The sequence below is a fragment of the Anthonomus grandis genome, chromosome 22, assembly GCF_022605725.1.
Source record: "Anthonomus grandis grandis chromosome 22, icAntGran1.3, whole genome shotgun sequence".
NCBI lineage: Eukaryota > Metazoa > Arthropoda > Insecta > Coleoptera > Curculionidae > Anthonomus > Anthonomus grandis.
In genome coordinates, this window is record NC_065567.1 from 44,023,123 (window position 1) to 44,048,590 (window position 25,468).

At 31.8% G+C, this 25,468-nt stretch overlaps 2 protein-coding genes and 1 long non-coding RNA gene across 6 annotated transcripts in view; 1 reads left to right on the plus strand and 2 right to left on the minus strand.

The window, feature by feature from the left end:
• The window catches only part of LOC126748178 (podocan-like protein 1), a 58,127-nt gene that overhangs the window by 13,927 nt on the left and 18,732 nt on the right, over nt 1-25,468 (minus strand). For 2 of the 4 annotated variants that reach the window (XM_050457222.1, XM_050457221.1), the window contains exon 2: nt 1,256-1,583. In XM_050457222.1, the coding sequence (XP_050313179.1) occupies nt 1,256-1,577 (322 nt within the window). In that variant the 5' untranslated portion in view covers nt 1,578-1,583. Of the gene's footprint in view, nt 1-1,255; nt 1,584-5,684; nt 5,818-24,171; nt 24,441-25,468 lie in introns of those variants that run through there. The other 2 variants (XM_050457223.1, XM_050457220.1) reach the window with 2 other exon arrangements.
• On the plus strand, nt 6,304-8,851 carry LOC126748179 (uncharacterized). The gene is made up of 2 exons (XM_050457225.1): nt 6,304-6,706; nt 7,088-8,851. Exon 2 carries the CDS (start codon nt 7,664-7,666, stop codon nt 8,750-8,752), a length of 1,089 nt encoding a protein of 362 aa, XP_050313182.1. The 5' UTR covers nt 6,304-6,706; nt 7,088-7,663; the 3' UTR covers nt 8,753-8,851.
• Nucleotides 10,128-15,024, minus strand: LOC126748181 (uncharacterized). Its single transcript, XR_007664652.1, has 2 exons — nt 14,069-15,024; nt 10,128-12,331 (listed from the first exon to the last, which is right to left on the minus strand). It is a non-coding gene; the product is annotated as an uncharacterized LOC126748181 (long non-coding RNA).

Consider the following 25,468-nt stretch of genomic DNA (forward strand, 5'->3'; position numbering starts at 1 on the left):
CAAACCTCTACAAACGAAAGTTTTTTAGTTAAAAATTGACTGTTCGATATTATAAACAGCTATAACTTACAAAGGATATGGATAAAACTTTTCCTTATAGCCGTTAGGAGTTACAGCCCCTTATATTTTTAGCATCCAACATGTTTGTAACCATCTCAAATCCGCTTAGATATTTATTATATATTATAGAAAAAAGATTAATTCAAATCCTTTGCGAGGTTTTTTAATTTCTTTAACATTCGACTTTTTAATTAGATTTCACAAAAAAACTTTAGATTTTAGAGGTTTATAACCACTATAAGTTAGTGGCGGGCAAATGACATATTGACATGCAGTTGTTAGTTGTAATGTGATCTGTGTAGGTCTAGGCCTGATGATGCTCCGACAGGAGCGAAACACGTATAGCTTTTAAGCTTTTTTAAGAAATTATATAGATTGGATAAGACCGTGACTTTGTGTCCTTACTTTTGTTTTTGTTTTCGTTTGGTCTCTTAGAGAAAAATGACATATGTTGCGTTCTAGAGTTGATTGCTGGATATCGATCGGACGCTAGCTTCACTCACACATTGCAAAAATATCTAGAAAAAAAACATAAAGTGGCAACATCGGATACTTGCATTGTAAGCATAGAGGTATTCTACGTTGCCAAGTTGCTTTTTTTTATTTATTTACTTCTTTATTAAGAATATTTTTTTATTTTGAAAAATTGGTTGATTACTCTTAAAGTATATATTATTAGTTAGCAAATAAGCTAAACTTTGTAAGAGTACATTTTTTACCTGTTACAAAATACAACACATTAAAAATATATTCAGAATGTGTATGTATTATATTATAATATATTTTATGAAAAATTGGAAAGTCGATTTGACATCATTGAATGAGAGATGGTGCAACTCAAACAACCTCGCCTATGGTTTGCAGCTACGCTTATTCTAAGCATTCAATGTTCTAAGTGCATAACGAATAATTTCGTTGGTTTGACGTGACTTTATTAAACTTAGAATTAAGTACCATAGATACTGATAATGCATAAGAAGAAGAAAAAGAAGAAGAAGATATTCCGCAAATAATTTTTCGTAGCATTAAGTTTAAGTTTATTACTGTTTATGCTTGAAACATGCGTCTATTAATAACTACTTCCAAACAGAAAATGCATTATCGATTTCGTTGCATGGAAAATATTTGTACACCTTTTTTCTTTATTGGTTTTTAAACCAATGAAAATCGTTAACATTAATATAAAACTACTTACCTCTAAACGACTCTTTTTTAAGCTCCGTCATGAGATTATCCGCCATTTGTAGCCGTCTAATTTTGATGTCAGGCGGGAAAGGCTCAACTTCGGATATTAAATTATCGTTTAAATCCAAAATGTATACATCCATGCTAAGTTCATCGTAAGGAATTTCCGTCAAATTGCTATTTGAACAGTCCGTCACCCAGTTGATGCGAAAATAATGACAATCGCACTCGTCTGGACATTCTTTTTCTGCCAATTCACCATTGAAAGCCAGACTAGGCAACATATAGGTACAGCAGAAACATGTTACCAATATATACCAATATAAATCCATGTAGACCTAAAACAAAGAATATAGTTAAAATTTTAAGTTTTTCAATGTTAACTTTATTCAAATATTTATAATTGCTAATATTTGAATAACGAAAAATCTTTGTTTATCTTAATTTGTTCAGATAGAAAACAAAAACATGAAAATATCAGTTTTTACTTCAATAAGTGTTCAAAATGTTGCCCGTTTTTGGCCAAACAATGATATAGGCGATGTTTACATTCCTGACGGACATTTTCAAAAACATGTTGTGGGATATCGTGGCAGCTGTCGATGATGCGTTGACAAATAATAATCGTTTAATTTAGAATTTAGCTTGTATTCGTCTAAATTTTTTGCAGTTTTTACTGTGAGGAGTGTTTTTTTTATTTGTGTTTGTGGATTTGTTTTGATATTATACCTAAAGACCTTAAAATGTTTCGACCCTGGGAAAATAGGCAGGAAAATTTGGCAAATGAAGAGGTAAGTGTTTGTGCGGGATAATGGAGACCATGGGTGCACAAGAAAGACACTAACATTTGTGATAAAAACAAAAAGCATGATCTGGACAGTGATTTAGACTCAGATAGTTCATTTTCTAGTGTTGAGGAGGAAGCAAGGGAAGTAGAAGCTACAGGGGAAAATCAAGCAGTTTTAAAACGCAATTGTTTAAGTACAGACGCCAAACAAATTTCTTTAAATGTCTATAACAATCTAATGAAATATCCTCAGTTCACAAATGATTGTCGGGCTTTGCAAAAAACAGCGTTTTTAACAGAGATTCCCTATAGTACAATATGCTATTTTGTAAAAAAGGGGATTAAAGATAGAAAAACAAGGAAAGATGCAGGACAATCAAAAAAGGACTTGACATGGATATTGCCAAATTGCTAAGGGAAGTTGTATATTCTAAATACAAAAACAATGAGGTTCTGACCATAGAGATGGTGAAGGTCACCTTATCGACAAGGGACAAACATTTCTCAGTCTCAACCTTGCGGAGATACCCGAAACTGTAATGGAATGTACTCGAATTGTCAGGTGGCGTATATATTATTTGGAGAAAATTAAAAAATTTTGGGGAGGAAGAAAGATCCGTATATTTTTTTGACGAAACATGGTATGATACATTTATGGTTGATGCATGATTTCCATTCTCTCGGAAAAAGTCCCTTTTTTGCCATAGTAAGAAAATCATATGTTTATTAATTAAACAAGTTTAATTATTTGATTTACAGTTTTTTTTTTTTGGTTCGTTGGAAAAATTCTTTATGAACACTGGTTACGCGGCGCCGCCCCCAGTAGTGTGGGACTCAGTGTCGAGTCTGTTTCGTCCTATACCCACTAAAACTCCACCGCTGGGTGGTGCCTTGTGGCTCCCTACACTGTGGTCTGCTAAGATTTATTTATTATTATACTCCTTTGATTTACAGTTACTACCACACTTGTTCTGTCCCAGAGAGGCAAGACTACTTCTTTCATAATTCACTGGAAGAAAAAAGGCTATTTTACATCTGAGATGTAATTATTAAAAAAAATATTGTAAATTTAGTAAATTTATTTTTTATTAATTAAATTTAAAAATTATTTCGGCTACTCGTGTACACTTTTTAAATCTGTTTTAGTATCCATATGCTTCAGTGCGAGATAAAGTTAGAATCCATAGCGGAAACAGAGAAGCGGTTTCCTTTCTTAATGGAAGAAACTGCTAAAGAAAAAAAAGGCAAAAAAAAAAATATATTAAATTAATAAATATTAAATTCAGGATGCAAATTGTGTGTTTTTTTAAATTTTGCTATTTACTATCCTGACTTTCTAGATTTTTAAAACAACCCAAAAATCCCGAATAATAAAATTTTAAATACGAATATATACAAATGTATACATTTAAAAAAATGTAATGGAATGATTAACTATCGCTTAGAATATTAATTTATGACTCTTTTATTTAATTTTATGAACATCTTCTATAGAAAGTTTAAGTTTTTTCGATGCGCTGAAGTTGTTGCTTTCGTAAAATTCTATAGTTTCATTAGTCATTAGATCTGTTGTTAAAAAATTGAGAAAAATGCTGGTTTATTAAGTTTGGATCTGTTAAATTAGGAGATAACTTGCTATCATTTGAGTTTAGGACTTTTAACGATCTTAGTGCTGACCATGTTTTTTCTATGTATTTTTGTCTAGAAATAAAATTGAGATAGGCCTTTTTTTCGGATCTCAGTACAGAACCTGTAAAATTACGCAGTTCTTTGTACCGGTCCCAATCTTGAGGTTCTTTAGTACGCTTAAATTTTTGTAAAGCTTTATCTCGCTCCTTCATGACAGCCTTCAAATTTTCTGTTAGCCACGGAGCATGAGGTTTTGTCACTCTACATTCCTTAAAGGCTGCATGAATATCAAAAAGTGTGTTTAAAAAATCAGTAAAAAGAAGTAATTTTTTGTCTATATCGTTCTCATAAACAATGTCTATCCAAGGTAAATTGCAGAGATCCGACAAAAAATGATTTAAAACAACGATACGTAACAAGTTTTGATAAAGGTTTATTAGATTTTAACTTTAAGCCAACAAAAAGAGTTTGTGATCAGAGATTGTATCGGCAGAGAGTGTACCAGAGGATGTAACTAATGCGGTATCACTGATAAAAATTGGATCTATAAGCTTGTTTGAATTTTGAGTTATGCGAGTTGGTTCGTTAAGTATCTGTACTATTAGTCAAAACAGTTAAGGACAACATTATTAAAATCAAAAAAATTAATATTAAAGTCTCCTAAACATAATACCACATCAAAATTTGGAACAACTTCAGATAAAATATTATTAAAATCTTTCAAAAAAGGACCTAGGTTTATATTTGGGGGGCGATAAAAATTGCCAATGCCAATAGTCTACATCTAAGTAATCTTTAACACAGGTACTCATACCGCCTCCTCTGTTTTTTATATAAAAATTATAGCCCCGCATTTTGAAAACTGATATATCCTGACCATTAGAAAGCCAAGTTTCTGTGATATTGTATTTGAATTTACAATCAAAGTCTGAAAGTCATTGAAAGCTGTATTTATTGAGCGCAAATTAATATGCATTTTAATTTTCACGGCATAAAAATTTAAAAAAAAAATAACTGTACTTAAACAAAGAACTCCTTTAAACTAAATATTAACGCAACAAAAAACATCATTACATAATAGGGATGGTTCCAGAAGTATCTACCAGTCATACGATATACAAAAATATATCAAGAAAATAATAAATCAGCCCCAAGTACAGTTTAACAATTATGAATAAAAAATGTTAATAAATTGATTATGATTGTATATGGGTAACAGAAACATGCAGGTTGAGTAATTAACAATTTGAATTTTAATTGGATGCAGGTTTTAGGTAATATATGATAAATCCAAATAATAAACAAAATTAATGTACCTACTTGTATATTCAAGGGGAAAAATAAAAAAGCTGAGTTTGATGATGGAATGCCCCCTGGCTCCACTGTTTATATGAATGACAAATCAGCTTACATTAACACTGATATAATGTTTGCTTGGCTAAAAAATCAATTTAGACCACGTAAACCGCAAGGAAAAGTTCTACTTTTACTGGATGGGCATGCTAGCCATTGCAGCTCAGAGATGCTTGAATACGCTGATGAACATGGTGTTATTCCTCTTTGCCTGCCTAGTCATACCAAAGAGTTTCTCCAACCTTTAGATAGATGTTTTTTTAAGAGCCTAAGAGCCTTAAAGCTTTCTTTAAAAATGCTTGCAACACATTTATTAGAACAAATCCAACACGGAAAATTAACCGGTTACAATTTGGCCAGCTGCTATCTAAGGCGTGGTCAAAAGCTGCGACAGTTGAGAATGCTGTATCTGCCTTTAGGTCAACAGGTGTTTGTCCCTTTAATCCTTCAGCCATACCAGAGTACGCATATTTGGGATCTGAAGAGGAAATGATAAATTTGGGTAAGTCCCTCCAACAAACGTATTTTTATTTATTTATAAAAAAAACATTTTTAGATAATACGGCAACAGTTAGTATTCATGCAAATAGAGCTAATAATGATGAAAATCAAATGCCAAAACAAGAACAAGCAATTCCATCCACGTCAACGTCAGGCTTGAATAACATACCATCGGAACCTGATGAAGATCAAAATCAGGACACACCCGGAAGCGTATTACCATTCTTTACTATTATACAGAGCAACTGTGCTCCGAAACGCAGTGAAGAATGGCTTAGCAAATACGCGTATGCTTGAATTCAGCACATCGCCCAAATCGGAATCTCTGAATCGCAGTAGACAATTGTTTTCATTTTTCGGCGTCGCTGCCGGCCATTGTTTACTGCAGGCAGCGCCAACGAGATTGATTTGTCATTTTTATTGTGGCGTGATAGTTTAACGGCGCGCCAAGTTTTAATGTCTTACGTTTACTTTCGTTTACAATAGTTTAACTAATTCTATTTTTCGCAATGGATTATAAACATATTTTAACTGATATTTGTGGTTCATCTAATTTAATGCTACACCAGTTTGAATGTAATTCAACTGGAAATGAGTTTGCTGCTTGTATAAGGGTTAAAACACCATCTGGTCCGCATGAAGAGAATAGTGCTTGGTGTGATAGGTGGATTGCGGAGTTCAGCATCAAAACTTGCACTAATTGGATTGTGCGTTACACTTACCCCTCTGCAAAAAAAAAAAAATATTTTTTTTTTTCAAAAATCAACAGGAACACGATCAAGAACGACGAACTATTGAAAAGCGGATTTAATGTTTGTATCAATGTAAGTATTGTTATGATTATTACTAAGTTACCCCCTTCAGCAAAAAAAAATAAACAGGAACTTCTACCTTGTAGGTAATAATTTGTTTTAAAGCTGAATGCAAAATATTTTTCTACCCCTTAACCTCTAAATGTTACTCTGGTATATAGGCAGGTTTTGTTTATTAAACGTTTTTATTTAACTTCACCTGTCTGTCATACGACTACTGTCACCTGTATGACCAGTGCTAGTGCGCGAAATTATCATGAGCTCTTACTAGAAAATTCACAAGAAGTGGAAGATTCCAAACTGGCAATGGCGTTAGTATTAGCTAATGCTCAGTCAAATCCAACAGACGAAAAATCAGGCATCTATATGATATATGGAGGTATGTATACAGGGTGTCCCAAAATTAGTGTAAAGGATTTTAACAGTGCATTCTACGCTCAAAATTAGACAAAAAACTTCAATTACAGTATTGTTGAAATGTGCACCGTTTTAAAGTTACAGGGTGTCAAAGTTTTAATTTAATTTTTATTTTTTTGTAATAATTTTTGGACGAAAAGTTTTTGAAGGCACAAAATTAGGAAACTATGGGTTATTTGTAACGAGAAAGTCAAATGTTTAACTAGTTTTAATGTTACTACTAGAGGGCGCGAGCTATGGCATTGTTCACTTTTAGATGGCATAACTTTTTTGTTATAATATTATCAAACTGATAATATATATAATATTATCAAACTTAAGGAAATTCATATTTTTTTTATAGATCCACTAATTTTGGAGGACGTAACGAGCTAAGTGTGTTAAACGTTTTGCAAAAGAAGTCTATCCAATATAGGGAAAGTGGAATGGCTAAAATAGCAATTAGAGAAAATCCACTTACTGTTGTCATTTTAACTCCAATAATGCTACTTGCGCATAAAGAATGGTTTTTCAGTGAAGTAGTATTCGTAGACTCTAGTGGTTCCTGCGACCAGACTAATACGTGCGTTACATTTATGTTTAGTGCTTCAAAAATTGGGGCTATACCATTGGCTTGCATCTTACACACCGCACAAACCGAAGCAAATTATTCCCTAGCATTCAATTTATTAAAAGAAACTTCCAGAAGACTCTTTTGGTAATTCCCCTTATCCACAAGTATTTATGACAGACGATAGCGCAGCGGAAAGAAATGCTCTATTATCTGTATTTTCTACGTCGGAAAATGAAAGACCTGGGCGTTGGTTGTGGGATAGCCACAATAACATTCTGAAAGAAAACCGAAGATATGTAATGAAGTTGTTTCAACATATCATGTACGCTTTAACAGTTGAAGGCCAATGACTATTTTAATGAATTTATGAATGACAGTATCGTTCAGAAATATGATAACCTAAAAACTTACGTAAACAAATTTTGGGTACGAAAGGAAGAATGGTGTTTGTGTTTTAGAAAAAATGTGATGACGAGGGGGAACAACACAAACAATTTCGTAGAATCTTCAATACGCATATTCAAAGACATCGTTTTACAACGATGCAAAGCATTTAATATGTGTGCCTTAGTCGATTTTATAGTCAATGTTTTTGAGTCATACCATAAAATACACATCTTATTATTTGCCAATAATCGATCAACGAAAAATAATTTTCTGTACATGAAATTTTGTGGCAAAATTCAAAATATGAATGTAGAAAAAATTAATGAATACATGTATTCAGTAAGTAGTAATGCAGACCAATCTTTAATATACACAGTGGATATCGATTTAGCAATGTGCAACTGTCCTGTTTGTCCTTATGGCTCTAGCGGTAAGTTTTGTAAACACCTTTGTGCTGTTCAAGAAAAATGTGGTATAGTTTTTAAAAAGGCTCCGTTATTAACTACAAATGATAAAAAAACACTTGCTAAGCTAAGTCTCGGATATGACGTTTCTGAAGATTTCTTTGAAAATATGGATGCTAGCTCTAAGGAATGTGATATCAAAAATAATAACAGCAATAAAGAAGAAAGTCATCATGAGATATCTTCAATAACCATTACGCAAACGGAAGATGGCGAAGTTATTGAAAAGAAACATTTGTCCGCTATTGAAGAGCTAAATTTAAATTTCATAAGGCTTACAAAAATGGCTTCAGAAAATAGATCTGTTGATTTAACAAATTCAATTATAAAATTGAATGGGGCTCTAAATAAAATAAAAACACCTTCACAACTGGCAACGTTTTTTTGTAACGTCAGAAAAACGCGACATTCCGCAAATATAGGAGTGCAACCTGGATCAATTAGCAGGCGTAAAAAAAGACCAGGCCTTACTTCTGGAGCCAAGAGAGTTCAGTCGGGAAGACCCTCAACTCAGGAAGGGGCAATTACTAAAAAACGTAAACGAAATTTGGGAAAAAGTATCACAGAAAATATCCCAAATGCTAAATCACACGGTAGACATTAACCTATAAGACATTAACCTATAAGATAATATACAGACTATCCTCGGCGGATAGGGTTAAAAGAGCACAAATGAACCAAAAATTTTATTTCTCGGCAAGAAGTCATTATGATAAAAAAATTTTGCTTGTAAAATAAATACGATTCACAAAGAAAAAATTTTGATTTTTTTGTATAAAGGGTTTACAAAAACAACAAAAACATGATTTTCAGAAATATTAATTTTTAATTTTACAAATAAAATAATATTACTGAAGCTTGAAATAGCAACAAATAAGAATAAAATCTAATAATTTACTCTTTAAACGCTTCCTCTCCATATTCAATATTTCTTGTTTTCCCAAAATGTTGACTGCCTTTAAAATTTTAAAATAACATTATTTTAGTGAAAGTGTTATTCTAAATACATTTTTCTATGACACTTTGCTTTAAAACAAAAAATAATGGTACTTTATTCGGGAAAAAAATCACGTTTTTGAAGTTTTTGCGAGCCCTGTACAAATAAACCAAATTTTCTTTTTGTGAATCATATTTGTTTTGCAAGCAAACATTTTTATAAAATATGACTTTTTGCCGAAGAAAGAAATTTTTGGTCCATTTGTCCTCTTGTAAATCTTATCTGTGACAGTCTGTATACTATAAGCGTGTTGTTTTAAAAAGTTGATTTTCTCACCATCGATAACTGTGACATATAGTCTTAAACCACAGGACCCCACGAGAAAACAGCTCTAAACTTATATTAAAAAAAAAAAAACTAACTTAAACTTATTTAGACTTTTAGTGTTTATTTAATATTTTTTTTTATAATAACGATGTATCAAATATACGCATTTCTTAAAAAAAAATATTTTGTGTTTATTTAATATTTTGTTTATAATTAACGAAATTTCAAATATGTACGTATTTCTTTGAAAAATAAAATAAAATAAACCGAAATATCCGTTCGTTAAAGTGATACAGTAAAAATATTCTAACTTATAAAATTTAATTAAGTGGCTGGGGTGCAATAAAAATTGGTATTTAAATACCGCGACTATATTACTTCCAAATTTTACTGCGATTCAGAGTATTACGATTTGGGCGATGTGCTGAATCGCAGTAAATAATGGCATTCAAAGCATACGCGTATTTGCTAAGCCATTCTTCACTGCGTTTCAGACACAGTTGCTCTGTATAATAGTAAAGAATGGTAATACGCCACCCGGAAGCATATTCAGTAACAGCAGACGTTCTACATTTCCGAATTGCTTTCGGTAACGGTAGTAACAGCAGACGGTCTAGGTTTAGAACGTCTGCTGTTTCTTACCTTCAGAGAATTTCCAAACAGATAAGACAAGTTAAAATTTTTATATATTTAATACTGAAAAAAAACTCTTAGATTTAGTAACTAATTTATTATATTATACATAATCAAATATCATATTTATCATTGAATAAAAAGTAATAAAGTAACGTAAAATAAACTTTTAAACTTCATACTTTAAACTTATTTTTTAAAATTATTTTCACCTACGCCTATATTCATGTTAACGCATTCTTGTAGAGAATGGGGTGTTTTAGACTTTCTTTTTACCAAGCTTTTCACCTTCCTACCAGCTGAAGATTGTTTTTTGCCACCCATCGCCGATTTTCTTCTAGCAGTACTTGTTGGCTGCACACTTATTATTTTTCCTTTTCTTATACGTAGACGTTTGCATTTGGGAGTTATTCCATGGTACTTAAAAGAATTATGCAAGCCTGATAAAAGCGAATTATTACTTTTAGCACATTTTTGCCTATTTTTTAGGAAGTTCGTAACCGCTGGATAATAGGCTATCGAATCATTATCAAGAAATGTCAAGATTTCTTTAGAAAATGATTTCCAATTTTCTTTTAAATCATTAAGTTCTTTAATTGTAGGAACATTAACATTTGAAGTACTTGCGAAACCTCCACTTTCTTCACCTTGAAATGTCGAAATGAATTCACAAGGTTGTGTAGGCTGACTTATGGTTAAAGTATCGACATCTCCTTGAAGAGGAAGAAATATTTCAGGATTTGCACTTTCTTTACATGCTACTTCATAAAGCCTGAATTTCATATCAAGAGATAAAGTGTTTATACATGAAATAATATTTTCTTTTTTTGCTGCAGCGGCCTGATGCTTGCAGTGTTTTCCATTGTAACCTTCATAACAATTGCATTTGCAAGACATCATATCAACTATGTATGTAACATTTTTGTCTTTAGAAGAGGTTATGCCAAACTCCAAGTTACCTCTATTAACAATAGTTGACTCTAAAATATTTTTATTATTATGAGTGTATCGTAATTTAGTGGCCTTTGATACTCTGTTTAAGATCACATCTAAAAGTCTTTTCTCTGTTTATAATAATTTTAAAAATTATTTATTATAAAATCAGATAATTGCGCCAAATTAAAGGCTTTAGTTCATTCTAAAGCTATATCTTTAAGCAACCTAAATGTCACTTCAATATAATTATTTGTTTTTGTTCCCCGAATCATCAAGTTGCGTCTATAAAATAAGCACCATAACTCATATCGTTCTAGCAATGATTCCACATATTTAGTAAATTTTGGAATTTTTGAAAATTGTTCAAATTGCTTTTTTGCATTATTTAATTCTTGTTCTGTTTGTGAAGTAAGAATATTGCGGAATATTGTGTATACTTTTTGAGCGTCTTCTTTTGGTATACTGTTTTTAGATGTCTGAATCCACTTCCAACACGCCTTTAAAACATGGAATGAGCATAAAAGCGTGGTAGCATTGGGCCAAAATAATTTTAAGTCATTACGCTCACCTAAATCGTCATCAGTTATTATGACTGAAGGAGTTACCTTAATGGGAAGGATTTGAAACAAAGCGGCAACACCCAAGCGGAAAACATCTGCCTTTTGACTGTTGCTTAAAATACAGCCCAAAGGAATACCACCACATGCTGACTGCGTCCAAAAAAAAAACTTTATGGTCTTGCACATCGCAGTTTCCAGACGCATCCACAAATATAATTTCAGAAGCTTGTGGTAACTTTGCAGCTCTTTGCATTATAGGGGTGCAAATGGCAACACAATAATCTCCTTCGTGACTAGTAATTTTATATATTGTCTTATTGGCTTCTAAAGCTACTCAAAGGCAATTTTCTAACTGTAATAACATACCTTCTCTTGTTCGAGGTCCGTAGTTATCTTTGAAATGCTTTCGCCAAAGTGTTTGAAAGTCAGTTTTTGTAGGAATGTTATGTCTGTCTAAAACTTGATTTTGATATTCGTTACCTAGTTCCTCCATCAGATTCATACAATAAGTATGATAAGCTGAACTAACTGAATGACCCTTTTCATATAATTGTAAAATACTTTTCTTGGCTTCCAAACCTAAAGGTCTCTCGCTTAGATTATCTACGCATAAAAGCCAATTTAAATTTCGAGTTTTTTTCTTTGCTTTTGCAACATCAGTCTTGGTTTTTCTATGGCATTTGTAGATTCTTTTAAATAAATTTCTTGTCTGCTTTTTGTCTTTACCCAGCCATGTTTTTACAATAGTCCATGTTTCTTTTTTCAAATCTTCCAGCTTACGGACCCAGTTCTACTAAAACAATTTCACAGATTAGAAATGTCGATTTAAACACTTCATAAAATATTATTAATTAAATAGTAACTTAAAAAACAATAGTGAAAAGAAAAATATCAAAATTCCTAAAAAATCACAACACAGTTTTTTAAAGAATTAAAGTAGACTTTTATCCATATCTAAAATAATCATAATAAATTAATATGTAAAAATTAAAAAACCAATCAATAATTTTTCACGGTGTACCTAAGCAGATTTGGTTGGTAAATACTTTTTAAATTGGAAATAAATTCGAGTCCATTAAATAGTAAAGAGTAGGTACATATTGATTACATCCACATGACATCGAGTGTGGTTGAGATAAGGTATACAACAAGCTACAATAATGTATTATTAAATAAAGATGTTTTAAACAAAAAAATTCTGAAATTTCCTGAAAAGACTTCCAAAATGCACTAAAATGTATCAAATGAAAATATTAAAAATATAAAAACATTATGATTTTTGTTATTTTAAATATCGTCCCACCACTGGTAAACTAGTAAACGTAGAAATTTTGCACAAAACACATCAATGGTCTATTTTTTACTTTATTTTTTCCCTGACAAAATATTGAATCTCTTATATAATTAAGCATTTCTGAAAAATCTTCCTTGTAATTTATTATACAGATTTTATACGATCATTCAAACATTCATTTTGCGTTTGTCAAAAAAGCAATATTTTTAATTACTTTACCATACCAAGACGATATACAGTATGTATATATATATATATGTATGTATATATACATATGTATGTATTTTTATTTCATACTGTTTGTTCAAAAATCTTAAAATCCACTGAAATCCATGAAATTATAAAATCCATTACCTACATACTTATTAAATGTAACCTTTTTAAGTTATTAAACATTTATTTACATATCTTTTAATACACTTTTAATTTTTTACTAGACAGTTTTTTTAAATAAATTTGCTTTAATTTAGGTCTAAAATAGTAACTTAAATGAATTTCTTATTGGAAGAGTATTTTTAATTGAAGGGGGTTATTCAAGCAATAATTTTTAAACCCTGTAAAACTAAAGTGTTATTATTCTAAGTAAAAATTCCTAATTTGTATCGAAACCAGAATAAATATAAATAAATACTTTATATTTTTAACTTTCATCCCATTTTTTACCCCTAAACATTTTTGACAACAATTATTTAATTTCTGCTTAAAATACCCAACCCAACCCAACCAGTGGAGAAATTTTTTATTTTCTACACTGGTACTGACCAATCAGAGAACGGTATTTTACTTTCTCGATGGTGTGACGTAGGCAGAGGTATTGTTGTAGGCTCATTTATGTCATCTGTCAATAATTTGATTGTCAATTTTATTTTTTGTGTTTTTTATAATATAAACAACAACAAACATTAAAAAATTATATAAATTACAATCGGATTTCTTAGAAGCAAAACGTGGGGGTTTTCTTTCAACAAATAACAAAATAATATGTAAGTTATTTCAAAACAGCAAAACAAAAACAAGTCTGTGCTGTGTGCTGTGGGGATAAGGGTTTTTAGATAGGCAATATGATTAGAAAATGTATAGTATTTTACTCGTGAGAATTTGGCAATTATACACGAGGATAATGTTTGCGTCACGAGTAAAACGTGTGGCGTAATTTATCCGAGCTTTCTCACTCGTTGAATAATATACTATTATTTTATTTTTTAATAAATTTATTTTTAAACTAAAGCTTACCTCAACATTCGGCTTTTAAGTTTAAATTACGTCTAACGTATATATCTAACGAGATTGTTAGTATCAAATTTCTTATAATTATAATTGTCTGGTAACAAATCCATTTTTATGCATTCGCTAACATGTAAAAACAGTAACGACTCGACTCGACTCAGTACGTAGTACGTCTGCTGCTGCTGTGTGAAGTTCAAAAACTGCCGGCTACTGTATCCGTCATTACTAAAAATCCGAAAAGAGCCGAAGCGCCCGCCCGATAGCTAGCACGTCTGCTGTTACTGAATATGCCACCCGGAACACTGTTAAACAAATTTTCGCCTGTTCCAAGCACATCAGCTAATATTGAAAATGCACGAAAAAGAGTAAAACAGGTAGCTTGCGTCCTAACATCTCCGTAAAATATTCAAAAACAAAAATTGGCTAACGCGCGTAAGAAGACAAAGAAAAGAAAAAAAAATAAAAAAAAAAAATACAACGATTATAAACAAGCAAAAACAAAAAAATAATGATGATGGGTCAAATGATTCATGTGTAAAGGAACAAACTAAAAACATAAAAGGGAAAAATAAATTAAACCTAACCACCCAAAAACCAAGAGCGAAAAAACTTAAATTAAATAAAGACGACTCATCCACAGATACTGACACATCAGACGACTATGTTTCCGAATCTGAGGATTGCTCACAAGAAAACGATTCTACAGAATGCCTTGGATGTGGCGATATATACAAACTCACAATTAAAACTGATGACTGGATGCAATGTATTCACTGCACAAGGTGGTTCCATGAAAGCTGCTCTAAATATTTGAATCTCTGTGACCTATGTGGAAAAATTTTATCAAAAAAGCGATGTTAAATTAAGTTTTTTTAATGGGCCGTCTCACCCAGTATGGGTGGGCCAACTAACCCATAGCACCTAAGAGAGTTGGCCCATTCAGCTTATTTTTTTAAAACTGTTTGTAGAGTTAGATTTTTTAGTTTTTCTTTAAATGTTACTTTTGACGTTAACTGGAATAAATGCTTATGTTATATCTCTTTTCTTTGATTAACTTTTGGGTTTTCATTTTACCTCATTTTTTAAAAAAGTAAGCCAACTATCCCGGACTTACCCTAACTATTTCTTTCCATTTTAATGAATTTTTAGGTCACTATTAAAAAGAAAACACCCAAGCGTATTTACTATTAATAAACTAAATCTCAAACATCAATAGCATAGCATTATTGCGTCATGACCTTTCATGGCCACCTAAAGCAAATATGTCAAAATATTTCGATTTTTACAGAAAATTGCTTATATTTCAGAAACCGAACTACTTAGATATAGGAACATGATACTTCGCTAGAAAGGGATTTCAATTTCCTTTTAGTATATGTTATAATATACAAAGTTCTATTTAAAAAAATACACATATCACAACTTTTGTATCTAGCGGTAAAATCACTAATTTTGAGCAACCCTGTATAACGTTTAAGAAATTTTTATAGTGAAAACTAATGTACAATACTTCCGTAAATTACGTTTATAATTTCAATTTTCTGCGCGTTCCAGTGCCGTAGTAAAAAACATTTATTTGGAGCTATGTTTTGGTCAAAAAATAAAGAAAATAATTAATTTCTCGAAAACCACTAGAGATTGGTATAGGAACAACTCATACAAAAACAATCATAAAGTGATAGCGGATCGCAAAATAAAATAATATACAGGGTATTCCATTTAAAATAATAAAGCTGCTACTATTTTTTGGTATAAGCGGCAACGCTGTATCGCTAAAAATATTTTTAATCGTTATATCACCAGCTAAAAAAAATTCAATTTTCCATTCTCCGTAAACGTCTAAGGTATCATAAACCATCACCCTGTATAAGGAATGAAAGCTAAGCAAATAGCTTAACAATCCAGCAACGCTGTAGTGATTAGTTTGACTAAGTCAATAATTTGACAGTTAGTTAATTATAAACGTCAACATTCCTAAATGGAAGGAGGCAATTTGGTAAATAACTTTAAAAAAGTGTTGTGTTTTTAATCGTTATATATTTTTTAATTTAATATAGGAATGAACTAAAAATATTTTAGATCAATATAAAAGTGATTGGTCCACGATAATACTCTATAAGTATATTTTAGTATATTTTTAATAATCGTGTCCATGAGTAAATAGAATAGGAAAATCGTAGCCCATATAAAATAAATATTTTATTTTTTTTTAAATGTCTGATTTAAAAATTATTTAGTTTTAATTTAATGGATTTAAGGTAAGCGTCCTAAACATACCAAAAAAAAATCTAAAGGTTACCCAAAGTACCTAATCACGGAAGTATTACCTGGTGAAAGACTAGCCTTATTTAAAAAAGTGAGACAAACATTTAAACCAGGGCCGAGCCGTGCCGGGGGTGCAAGGGGTGCGCCGCACCCGGGCGGCAAAATATCCGAAAAATAAAATAAAAAAGCGCCAAGTAATGAAAAAAAAATTATGAATAACAAAAATATATAAAATTTAAAACTGCGCCGCCGCCGGTGCTGATGATGGTATAAGGGCGGCGTAATTAAAAGAGCCGCGTAAAGTACCACCAATAGTAATTCCTCGAAATTAATTTCTTGCGGAATTTCAATACTTTTGGGTAATAAATAATATGTATTTTGGAGCTGCAGAAATAAGCGGGGGTGTAATGTTTAGAAATTCCCACCCTTTTGTTTTTAATTTATTTTAATTTGCGAGTTTTAAAGCGACTTGTCGATTAGTGTTTATTTTTAATACATTTTATATAAAAATTGTGTTTGTGTTGTTAACGGTAAGTTTAAAATATTTTATTAATATCTTATATTTAGAACTTCATGCCTTAAGCAATTTTTCATTGAAAAAAGTAATGTCTGATTTTTGTGCCAATTCTAAAAAAAATATTTGTTGATTTAGATGGCTGATGGTCGAAAGAGGCTTTCTGGTTCCCAATACCGAAAAAGGAAGCTAGAAAAGGAGAAAGATGACAGGCGGTTAGCAGGTTCGTTAAAAAAGTTTTTTACGTCATCAACGAACCCACAACCGGCACAACCTCAACCTTCAACAAGCCAAAGGCCGGATATTCAACCTTTGACGTCAACTGAAGCCGATGCCGATGTGGAACAACCAAATGATGGAGATCAACAACCATCAGGAGATGAACTGAAACAAGATGATCACTCGACGAATACGCCAGCAAATACGCAAACTGAGAACATTGAAGCTATTCAGGTAAATGAAGAACGATTTAAAGATCCAGCATATTGGCCCGAAATATTAACGGATAATATTACTGATTTTAGGAATAGGACCTGTTCAAATTAAAAATATTAATTATCCCATTAATAATTTAAATAGATGTTTTAGCGCTGCTTACTTTGAAAAAAAATTTACTAACAATGAAAAAGGTCCTAGAACCTGGCTTATTTACTCAAAATCTAAAGATTCAGTGTACTGTTTTCCTTATAAATTATTTAAAGTTTCTGATAATAGTTTTAAAAAGGGGCTATAGTGACTGGCGACATTTATCTCAGACACGAAACCAGTAAGGGGCATTTTGAAAGTGTTAGGAAATGGCTTGAATTAAAAAAATCAATAGAAAAAGGTTTAACTGTGGACTCTATCAATCAAAATTTATTTCAAATGCAAAAAAAAAGATGGACTTCGATTTTAGAGAGAACAATATCTGTTATCCAGTTTTTAGCTGGACAAAATTTAGCTTTTAGGGGCAATAGTCAAAAACTATTTGATAAGGGTAACGGTAATTTTCCGAAATTAATTGAGACGATTGCAAAACTTGATTCTGTAATAGCCGAACATATTGATTATTGATAGAGTCCAAAAAGATGGGAACAAAATGCCGCATTATTTGGGAGATAAAATACAAAATGAATTGATTTTTTTAATAGGAGAAAAAGCCAAAAAGTGTATTGTTGAATGTTTAAAATTATGCAAATATTTCTCAATCATTCTTGACTGTACACCTGACGTTAGTCACCAAGAACAAATTACCATTATTGTTAGATTCGTTTTTATTGATGATTGTTCTAAAAGTATAGAAATTCGAGAACATTTTTTAGGATTTTGTAAAGTTACAAACACTACTGGTCAGGGGTTAACAGATTTTTTATTAAATTATTTAAAAGAACTGGATATTGATATTGCCGATATGAGAGGTCAGGGCTATAACAACGAAGCAAACATGAAAGGCAAGCACAATGGCCTACAAAAAAAATTTTTAAATATTAATCCTAGAGCCTTTTTTGTACCCTGTGCTGCCCATAGTTTAAATTTAGTAGTTAATGATGCAGCAAAAAGCCCTTTAGAAGTAACTAATTTTTTTAGCATTATTCAGGAAATATATGTCTTTTTTTCGGCCTCAACTTACAGATGGAATGCTCTCTTAAAAGAGCTGCCCAGGCTAACACTAAAGCCCTTATCGGATACCCGCTGGGAAAGCCGTATTGAGGCAATAAAAACTCTTAGATTTGAGTTAGAAAAAGTGTATGATGCTCTGTTTACGCTTTTTAATGATGAAAGCAGAGATAATGAAACAAAGAATATTGCAATGTCCCTAATAAATAAAATAAAATCATTTAAATTTATTTGTTCGTTAGTTATTTGGTACAACATTTTGGCAAAAATTAATATGGTAAGCAAAACACAGCAAAAGTCTAATGTTATTTTACCAGAAGCTGTACAGATGCTAAAAGAAATCAAATTATTTTTGACACAAATGAGATCGGAAAACGGGTTTTTAGACATGATAAATGAATCTAAGAAAATTGCGGAAGAAGTAGACGCCGAAATTTCCTTTCCAGCCATTCCATTTACTCAATAAGACCAAGGAAAAAAAACGTTTTTTGATTATGAACACAAGATGAGCCAATCCAATCTCCAGAAATAAATTTTAAAGTAAATTTTTTTTTTTAATATTCTCGATATTTCAACCTCAAAATTGGATGAGAGATTTCACGATTTACAAAAACACATTGGATTATTTGGTTTTTTAAACAATTTGAAAGCATTTTTGAAACCCGAAATAATGACCTATTGTAAGAATTTAGAAAATAAATTAACTGACCCTGAAACAAAAAATATGGACATAAATGGATTGGATCTCTATAATGAAATCGACATATTATCAATTTACATTAATGATAGAAATATTTTCTCGGCCAAAGAAATATTAATATATCTGGTTGCTAACGATTTGAGAGGCATATTTCCAAATTTATTCGTAGCTTTAAGAATATTTTTAACAATGCCAGTCACTGTAGCTCATGGGGAACGCTCATTTTCCAAACTAAAATTAATAAAAAACTACTTAAGATCCACAATGAGCCAATCAAGACTATCAAATTTATCAATAATAAGTATTGAGGAAGACATTGTTTCTAATTTAGATGTTACCGACCTAATTAGGGAATTTGCATATAAAAAGGCAAGAAAAGTAAATGTTAGCATTTATACCAGGATTCTAATTACTTTTTTTTAATTTCTTTAAATTAGTATGTAAGTAAAATATATTTTCTTTTGGTGTTTATATCGATGTAATTACATATTAATATAGAAATACTTATACAGGGTGTCCCAGCGAAAACGAAACAGAGGTATTTTTGGTATGAAAAAATTTTTTTTTACAAAAATCTCGAACACGTCGATTTTATTTTCGAGGGGGACAACTTTTCCTTACCAAGGGTACCAGTAACCCTCTTTGAGGGGGTGGGATCACACCTAAAATCTTAAATAGAAAAAGGGGTCGTGTGATACCTTATTTTAAAGGTCTTTTAATTCTGAATATAACTGCCAAATTTGAAGTGGCTAAAATTTTTTATCCGGATATGACAGCTTGTCAAAATTGTAGAAACAGCGAAAATGAAAAAGGTATTTTGAACTCTGTTTTGGATAATATTTTTAAAAGAATAAGGAAGTCCTAATTTCAAAGGGGTCACTTATTAATTAAGAGGCCAACCTAATACCTGGAACCCTTTACGAGGGGTTGAAAGCACCCCTTAAATCTTAAATAGAAAAAGGGGTCGTGTCATTCCTTATTTTGAAGGCCTTTTTACTCTGAATTTAAATGGTGACTTCTGAGTGACTGATGGATATCTTGTGGATATAAAAATAGCAAGAAATACAATCTTTACTGCCAGTAAAAGTGGAGAGATAAGAAATACCTACCCTTTTCCTTTTGTGTCTTTTAAATAAAACAAGTTTATTTAAATTACGTCAATTTATTAAATGTTAAAATTGTGCCCCGCCTACTTCCATGCAGGAATACAGGTTTTGCTCAAAACGATGCCTGACGTTTTATAGAACTTCAGGTGTTATCATCTGACACTCATTTATAATTCTCTGGCGTAAGTCTTCTAGGGTGTCTGGTTGGGTAGCGTAAACTTTTGTTTTTAAATGCCCCCATAAAAAAAATCTAATGGGTTTAAATCGGGTGACCTAGCTGGCCATTCCATAAAAGGTCCTCTCCTTCCAATCCAACGATCAGGAAATATCTCATCAAGATATTGCCTCACATCAGCAGCATAATGCGGAGGCGCTCCGTCTTGTTGGAAAACGACTTTATTTATTTATTTATTCATAATACGGGAAAACCCCATTAACTGTAAATTTTACAAAGCAATAATATTTACATAAACAACTTTCATAATCTAAACATACTTAAAAAATTAATACTAAAGTAAAAAACACCTATACTACATATACTAGAAACAACCTTAATAATTTATATGCAAGAATGTAAATACAAAACTTTATGCACAATTATGAAGTAAGTGACCTCTTTAGATGCATTAAGGAACTTATGTTAAACACATCAATATTCGAATTGTTTAACAAATTCATATACCTATCCATAGGATTGTTAATTCCATAGGATGTTCTGTGGATTGGAATGTTAAAGGTTACATTATGGCGCAACCCGTGATGAGGAACATTAAATCGTATCCGACCCAACAGATCAGGGCAATCAATAAGCCTATTAACGATCTTATATATAAAACTAGCACCAGAAATATTACGGCGTTGCGACAGTGTCGGAATAGATAATTGACTTTCAATATAAGAATAGTCATGGTTCTCAATGACAGTTAAAGTTCTATGAGCACAATATCTCAGGAATTTATGTTGAACTCTTTCTAAAGCATCGATATGAATCTGGTGGTATGGAGACCAAACTACAGAGCAGTACTCCAATATAGTTCTTACTAGGGAGCAATAAACCCTTCTTGTTGAAGAGACTGAGAAATATGAACAGTTAAGAATAGACAGAAATATGACTTGATCATCATCAGAATGATTTCCGCCTTCCATTTTTTCTACTATTCTTGTATATACGGCATTTTCCAACAGATCTCGGTACATTTCTCCATTCAAATTTCCGGGCAGAAAAAACGGACCAACAATGGAGCCGCCCAAGATTCCCGCCCAAACATTTAACTTCTCAGGGAACTGGGTATGAACTTCACGAAACTGGCCCGGATTTGCATTTGACCAGTAGCGGCAGTTATGACGATTTACGTTGCCACTAAGAAAAAAAGTACATTCATCTGAAAAGCAAATGTTGTAAATAAGACGCGGATTAACAGTTATCATATCACTAAGCGATTCACAAAATTGCACTCGTCTGTCAAAATCGTCCTCATTCAGTTCTTGCACCAGATGAATTTTGTAAGCATGGAATTTATTATGCTTAAGTATCCTATGAACACTACTTTTGCTTACTCCTGTACTCGTCGCCAATTTTCTGACACTTATTCCTGGCTCGGCATGAAGTTGACCTAGGACAGTTATTTGCATTGCTTCATTGACAACAACAGCATTTTGAACCTCACGCTTTTTATTTAAGACACTGCCAGATTCGCTACATGTAGCAACTATTTCTAGTTTTCTGTTGACTCGTTTTTCTGGATGAAGGTCATTAAATTCTTGTACCGTTCTATTGGCACAATTGTTATGCCGAAAGAAAAACTCTATCATCTCAACCCTCTCTGCAGTAGAATAAACCATTGCTAACAGTGTTTCAACACGTAAAAGACTGGGTAATAATTTAAAACTATTTAAATAAATGCTGCTTTAATAAAAAAAGTACCAATGATATTTAGCAAGCTAAATAAATTCTTCAGATACTTGTGTTTGCATTTTATTTGGTATTTTGTTTTTATTTATGATATGCTGATAAGGTGTAATAACAATAATATTAACAATACTAATAAATTTTTAATCATGTTTTAATGATCCAATAAAAAAAATTGTAAAAAAAGAGTTTTAGGCATAAAGGTTTATTTAAAGCATTTTTTCCAGAATTTTATTTGGCTTTCATATCCAGAAGAAATCCATCAGTCACTCAGAAGTTACCATTTAAATTTAAAGTGAAAACGCTTTCAACATAAGGTATAACACGATCCCTCTTTCTGTTTAAGATTTAAGGGGTGCTTTCAACCCCTCGTAAAGGATTCCAGGTATTAGGTGGCCTCTTAATTAATAAGTGACCCCTTCGAAAATAGGATTTCCTTGTTCTTTTAAAAATATTATCCAAAAAAGAGTCCATAATACCTTTTTAATTTTCGCTGTTTCCGCAATTTTGACAAGCTGTTTTATCCAGAGAAATAATTTTAGCCACTTCAAATTTGGCAGTTATATTCAAAATTAAAAGACCTTTAAAATAAGGTATCATACGACCCCTCTTTTCATTTAGGATTTTAGGGGTGATTCCATCCCCTCGAAGGGGGTTGCTGGTATGAGGGTGCCTTGGTAAGGAAAAGTTGTCCCCCTCAAAAATAAAATAGACGTGTCCAAGATTTTTGAAAAAAAATTTTTTTTCATACCGAAAAGAGCTCTGTTTCGTTTTCGCTGGGACACCCTGTATAAGTAAATAATATATGCTTTTATGTATATTTTTTGTATAGATAATATTGATATATTGATTAATATATGTGTGTTTGGAATTTAATTCAATATGATTTTTTTATTACACCCTTTTTTTAAACGTTGTACTTTGGTAAGGGCATTTTTTAAAACACTTTTTATAAAAATCACTGCAGAAGGGGCGGCAAAATTAGCTCTTGCACCCGGGCGGCAAATACCCTAGGCTCGACCCTGATTTAAACAGTCATCTTGCTCTCAGATCTTGATCTCATAATGGCCGTATTTACGTTCTTACCTCCGGCAATCAAAAATTGATAAACAATGATAGCGATTTAAATAACGTATGTAGTGCTAGTAACGTAGTTGGTTAATTAAAATTAGATTGGTACAGGAGTCAAATAAATCTGGGAAGTTTCTTTAAACAAATCGCTAGGAGGTTAGTACATTAAGGATGATCATATTATTTTCCTTTAATACCTATGTATAATTGTACCTAATCGTATCTAATGTTTTTGTTTTTAATTTACTAATCACTTTAACCGATCAAATCTAGGAAAATAACCAATTTCTTAAAAAGTAGTGTTTTGAATTATTGTTTGTTCTATCTAAGAGAAACATTTTGAATGATGAAACTTTTTTTTTGTTTTGTGTATTATTTTTAACATTAATATTGCATTTGCATTAACTTTGAGTATGCCATTCTTTTTTATTGTGTTTACTTCTTTACTACTCTTAAGTTCAATATGGCCAGGTTAGACTATTATAAAGTTTATTTATTTAGTTTTCTTTTATGTTTATTTTTGAACCATTTTATACATTATATAGGTAAAGGACTTTCTTTCTAGTTCAATAAAGCAGACAACTAGAGTAAAATAAAATGTATTATACATAAATGTATAGACCAGGTGGGTCATCAAAAACGTACCGCAAGGCATAACTGCTAGGGATTTTTTTTTCCAAAAACATAAAAGCACGTCAACTTTGTTTGTAAGGACAACTTTTGCCCCAAAAATTATTGCAAAATCTTCAACCCCCTAATTGGGGGTGTCATCACCTACATTTTTTCAAATGAGAATGGGGAACCTTTTTAAAAAGTGCTATTAATTCCCTATACGTTGCTGCTTATTTTTTGAAAATCGGTCAACTCGTTTACAAAATATGAAGGATTGATATTCGAAAAATAATTTTTTTTAAACGCATAAATGAAATCAATTAAAAACAAACTCACCGAATAAATCAAGCAAATGCTAACAATGTTGCCCACCAACTTCCATACAGTAATACAAATTAGCGTCAAACCGTTCTCGAAAATTCTGAAGAACTTGCGGGGTCACTTCGCAACGAAAATCAATAATTCGTCTCCCCAGGTCTTCTAATGAAAGTGGTGTGCTATACATTTTACTTTTTGTGTCCTCACAGAAAAAAGTCTAAAGGAGTCAAGTCGGGTGACCGGGGAGGCCAGTCAATTGCACCCCTTCGACCTATCCACCGACCTACCTGAAAAGGTAAAGTCCAGTTCAGAGATCTATTTGATGTGTCGCAGATGCCGCACTAAATAGTCCGTGCGCCTATGTCGTATTTATTGTCGCATGATAAACATGTTTAAATAGCAAAATTTAGTTTAATTTATATAGTTTATCTATGAAATACTTTTAAATATACGTAAAACCCCATGTTTTACACTATTTTTTATTTTTCTTTCGAAAATGTCCATTTTTAGAAAGAAAATAATATCAAAAAAATCTCACCTCTTTTTAGCCAGTCTATTAAACAAAGATAAAACACTTGCGTTTTGGCGATTTCTACTTCAGGCTGAGCAAGTGATTGTGTATCTCTCTCTATCCCACTGATTTTGAGGATTACGGGGCTGTACCCAAATAAATTTTTGGGCTGTTTTTGAATTACTTTCGTCGTGTTTTCAAAGAGATCTTTAAGGATGGGTCTATAGCCTTTAAAATAGTTCTGTTGGATGGGTTTATTACCACCTTTAATAGTTGGAAGGGGGGTCATGTGAGGTTATTATTATTTGATGGGTTTTACTTTTTACACGTTTATGAAACTGGAGAATTTAGAATTTGGCCTGTATTCGTCTAAATTTTTTGCAGTTTTTACTGTGAGGAAGTGTGCTTTTTTATTTGTGTTTGTGGATTTGTTTTGGTTTTATCCTAAAGACTCCTAAAAATTTGGCAAAGAGGAAAGTGTATGTGCGGGCTTATGGAGACCATGGGTGCACAAAAAAGACAACATTTGTGATGAAAACAATAAGAGTGATCTGGACAGTGATTTAGACTCAGATAGTTCATTTTCTAGTGTTGAAGAAGCAGAGGAAGATGCAAGGGAAGTAGAAGCTACAGGGAAAAATCAATCAATTTTAAAACGCAATAATTGTTTAAGTACACGCCAAACAAATTTGTTTAAATGTCTATAACAATCTAAGGAATGATCCTCAGTTCACAAATGATTGTAGTGCTTTGCAAAAAAAAACGTCTTTAACAGGGGTTCCCTATAGCACAATATGCTGTTTT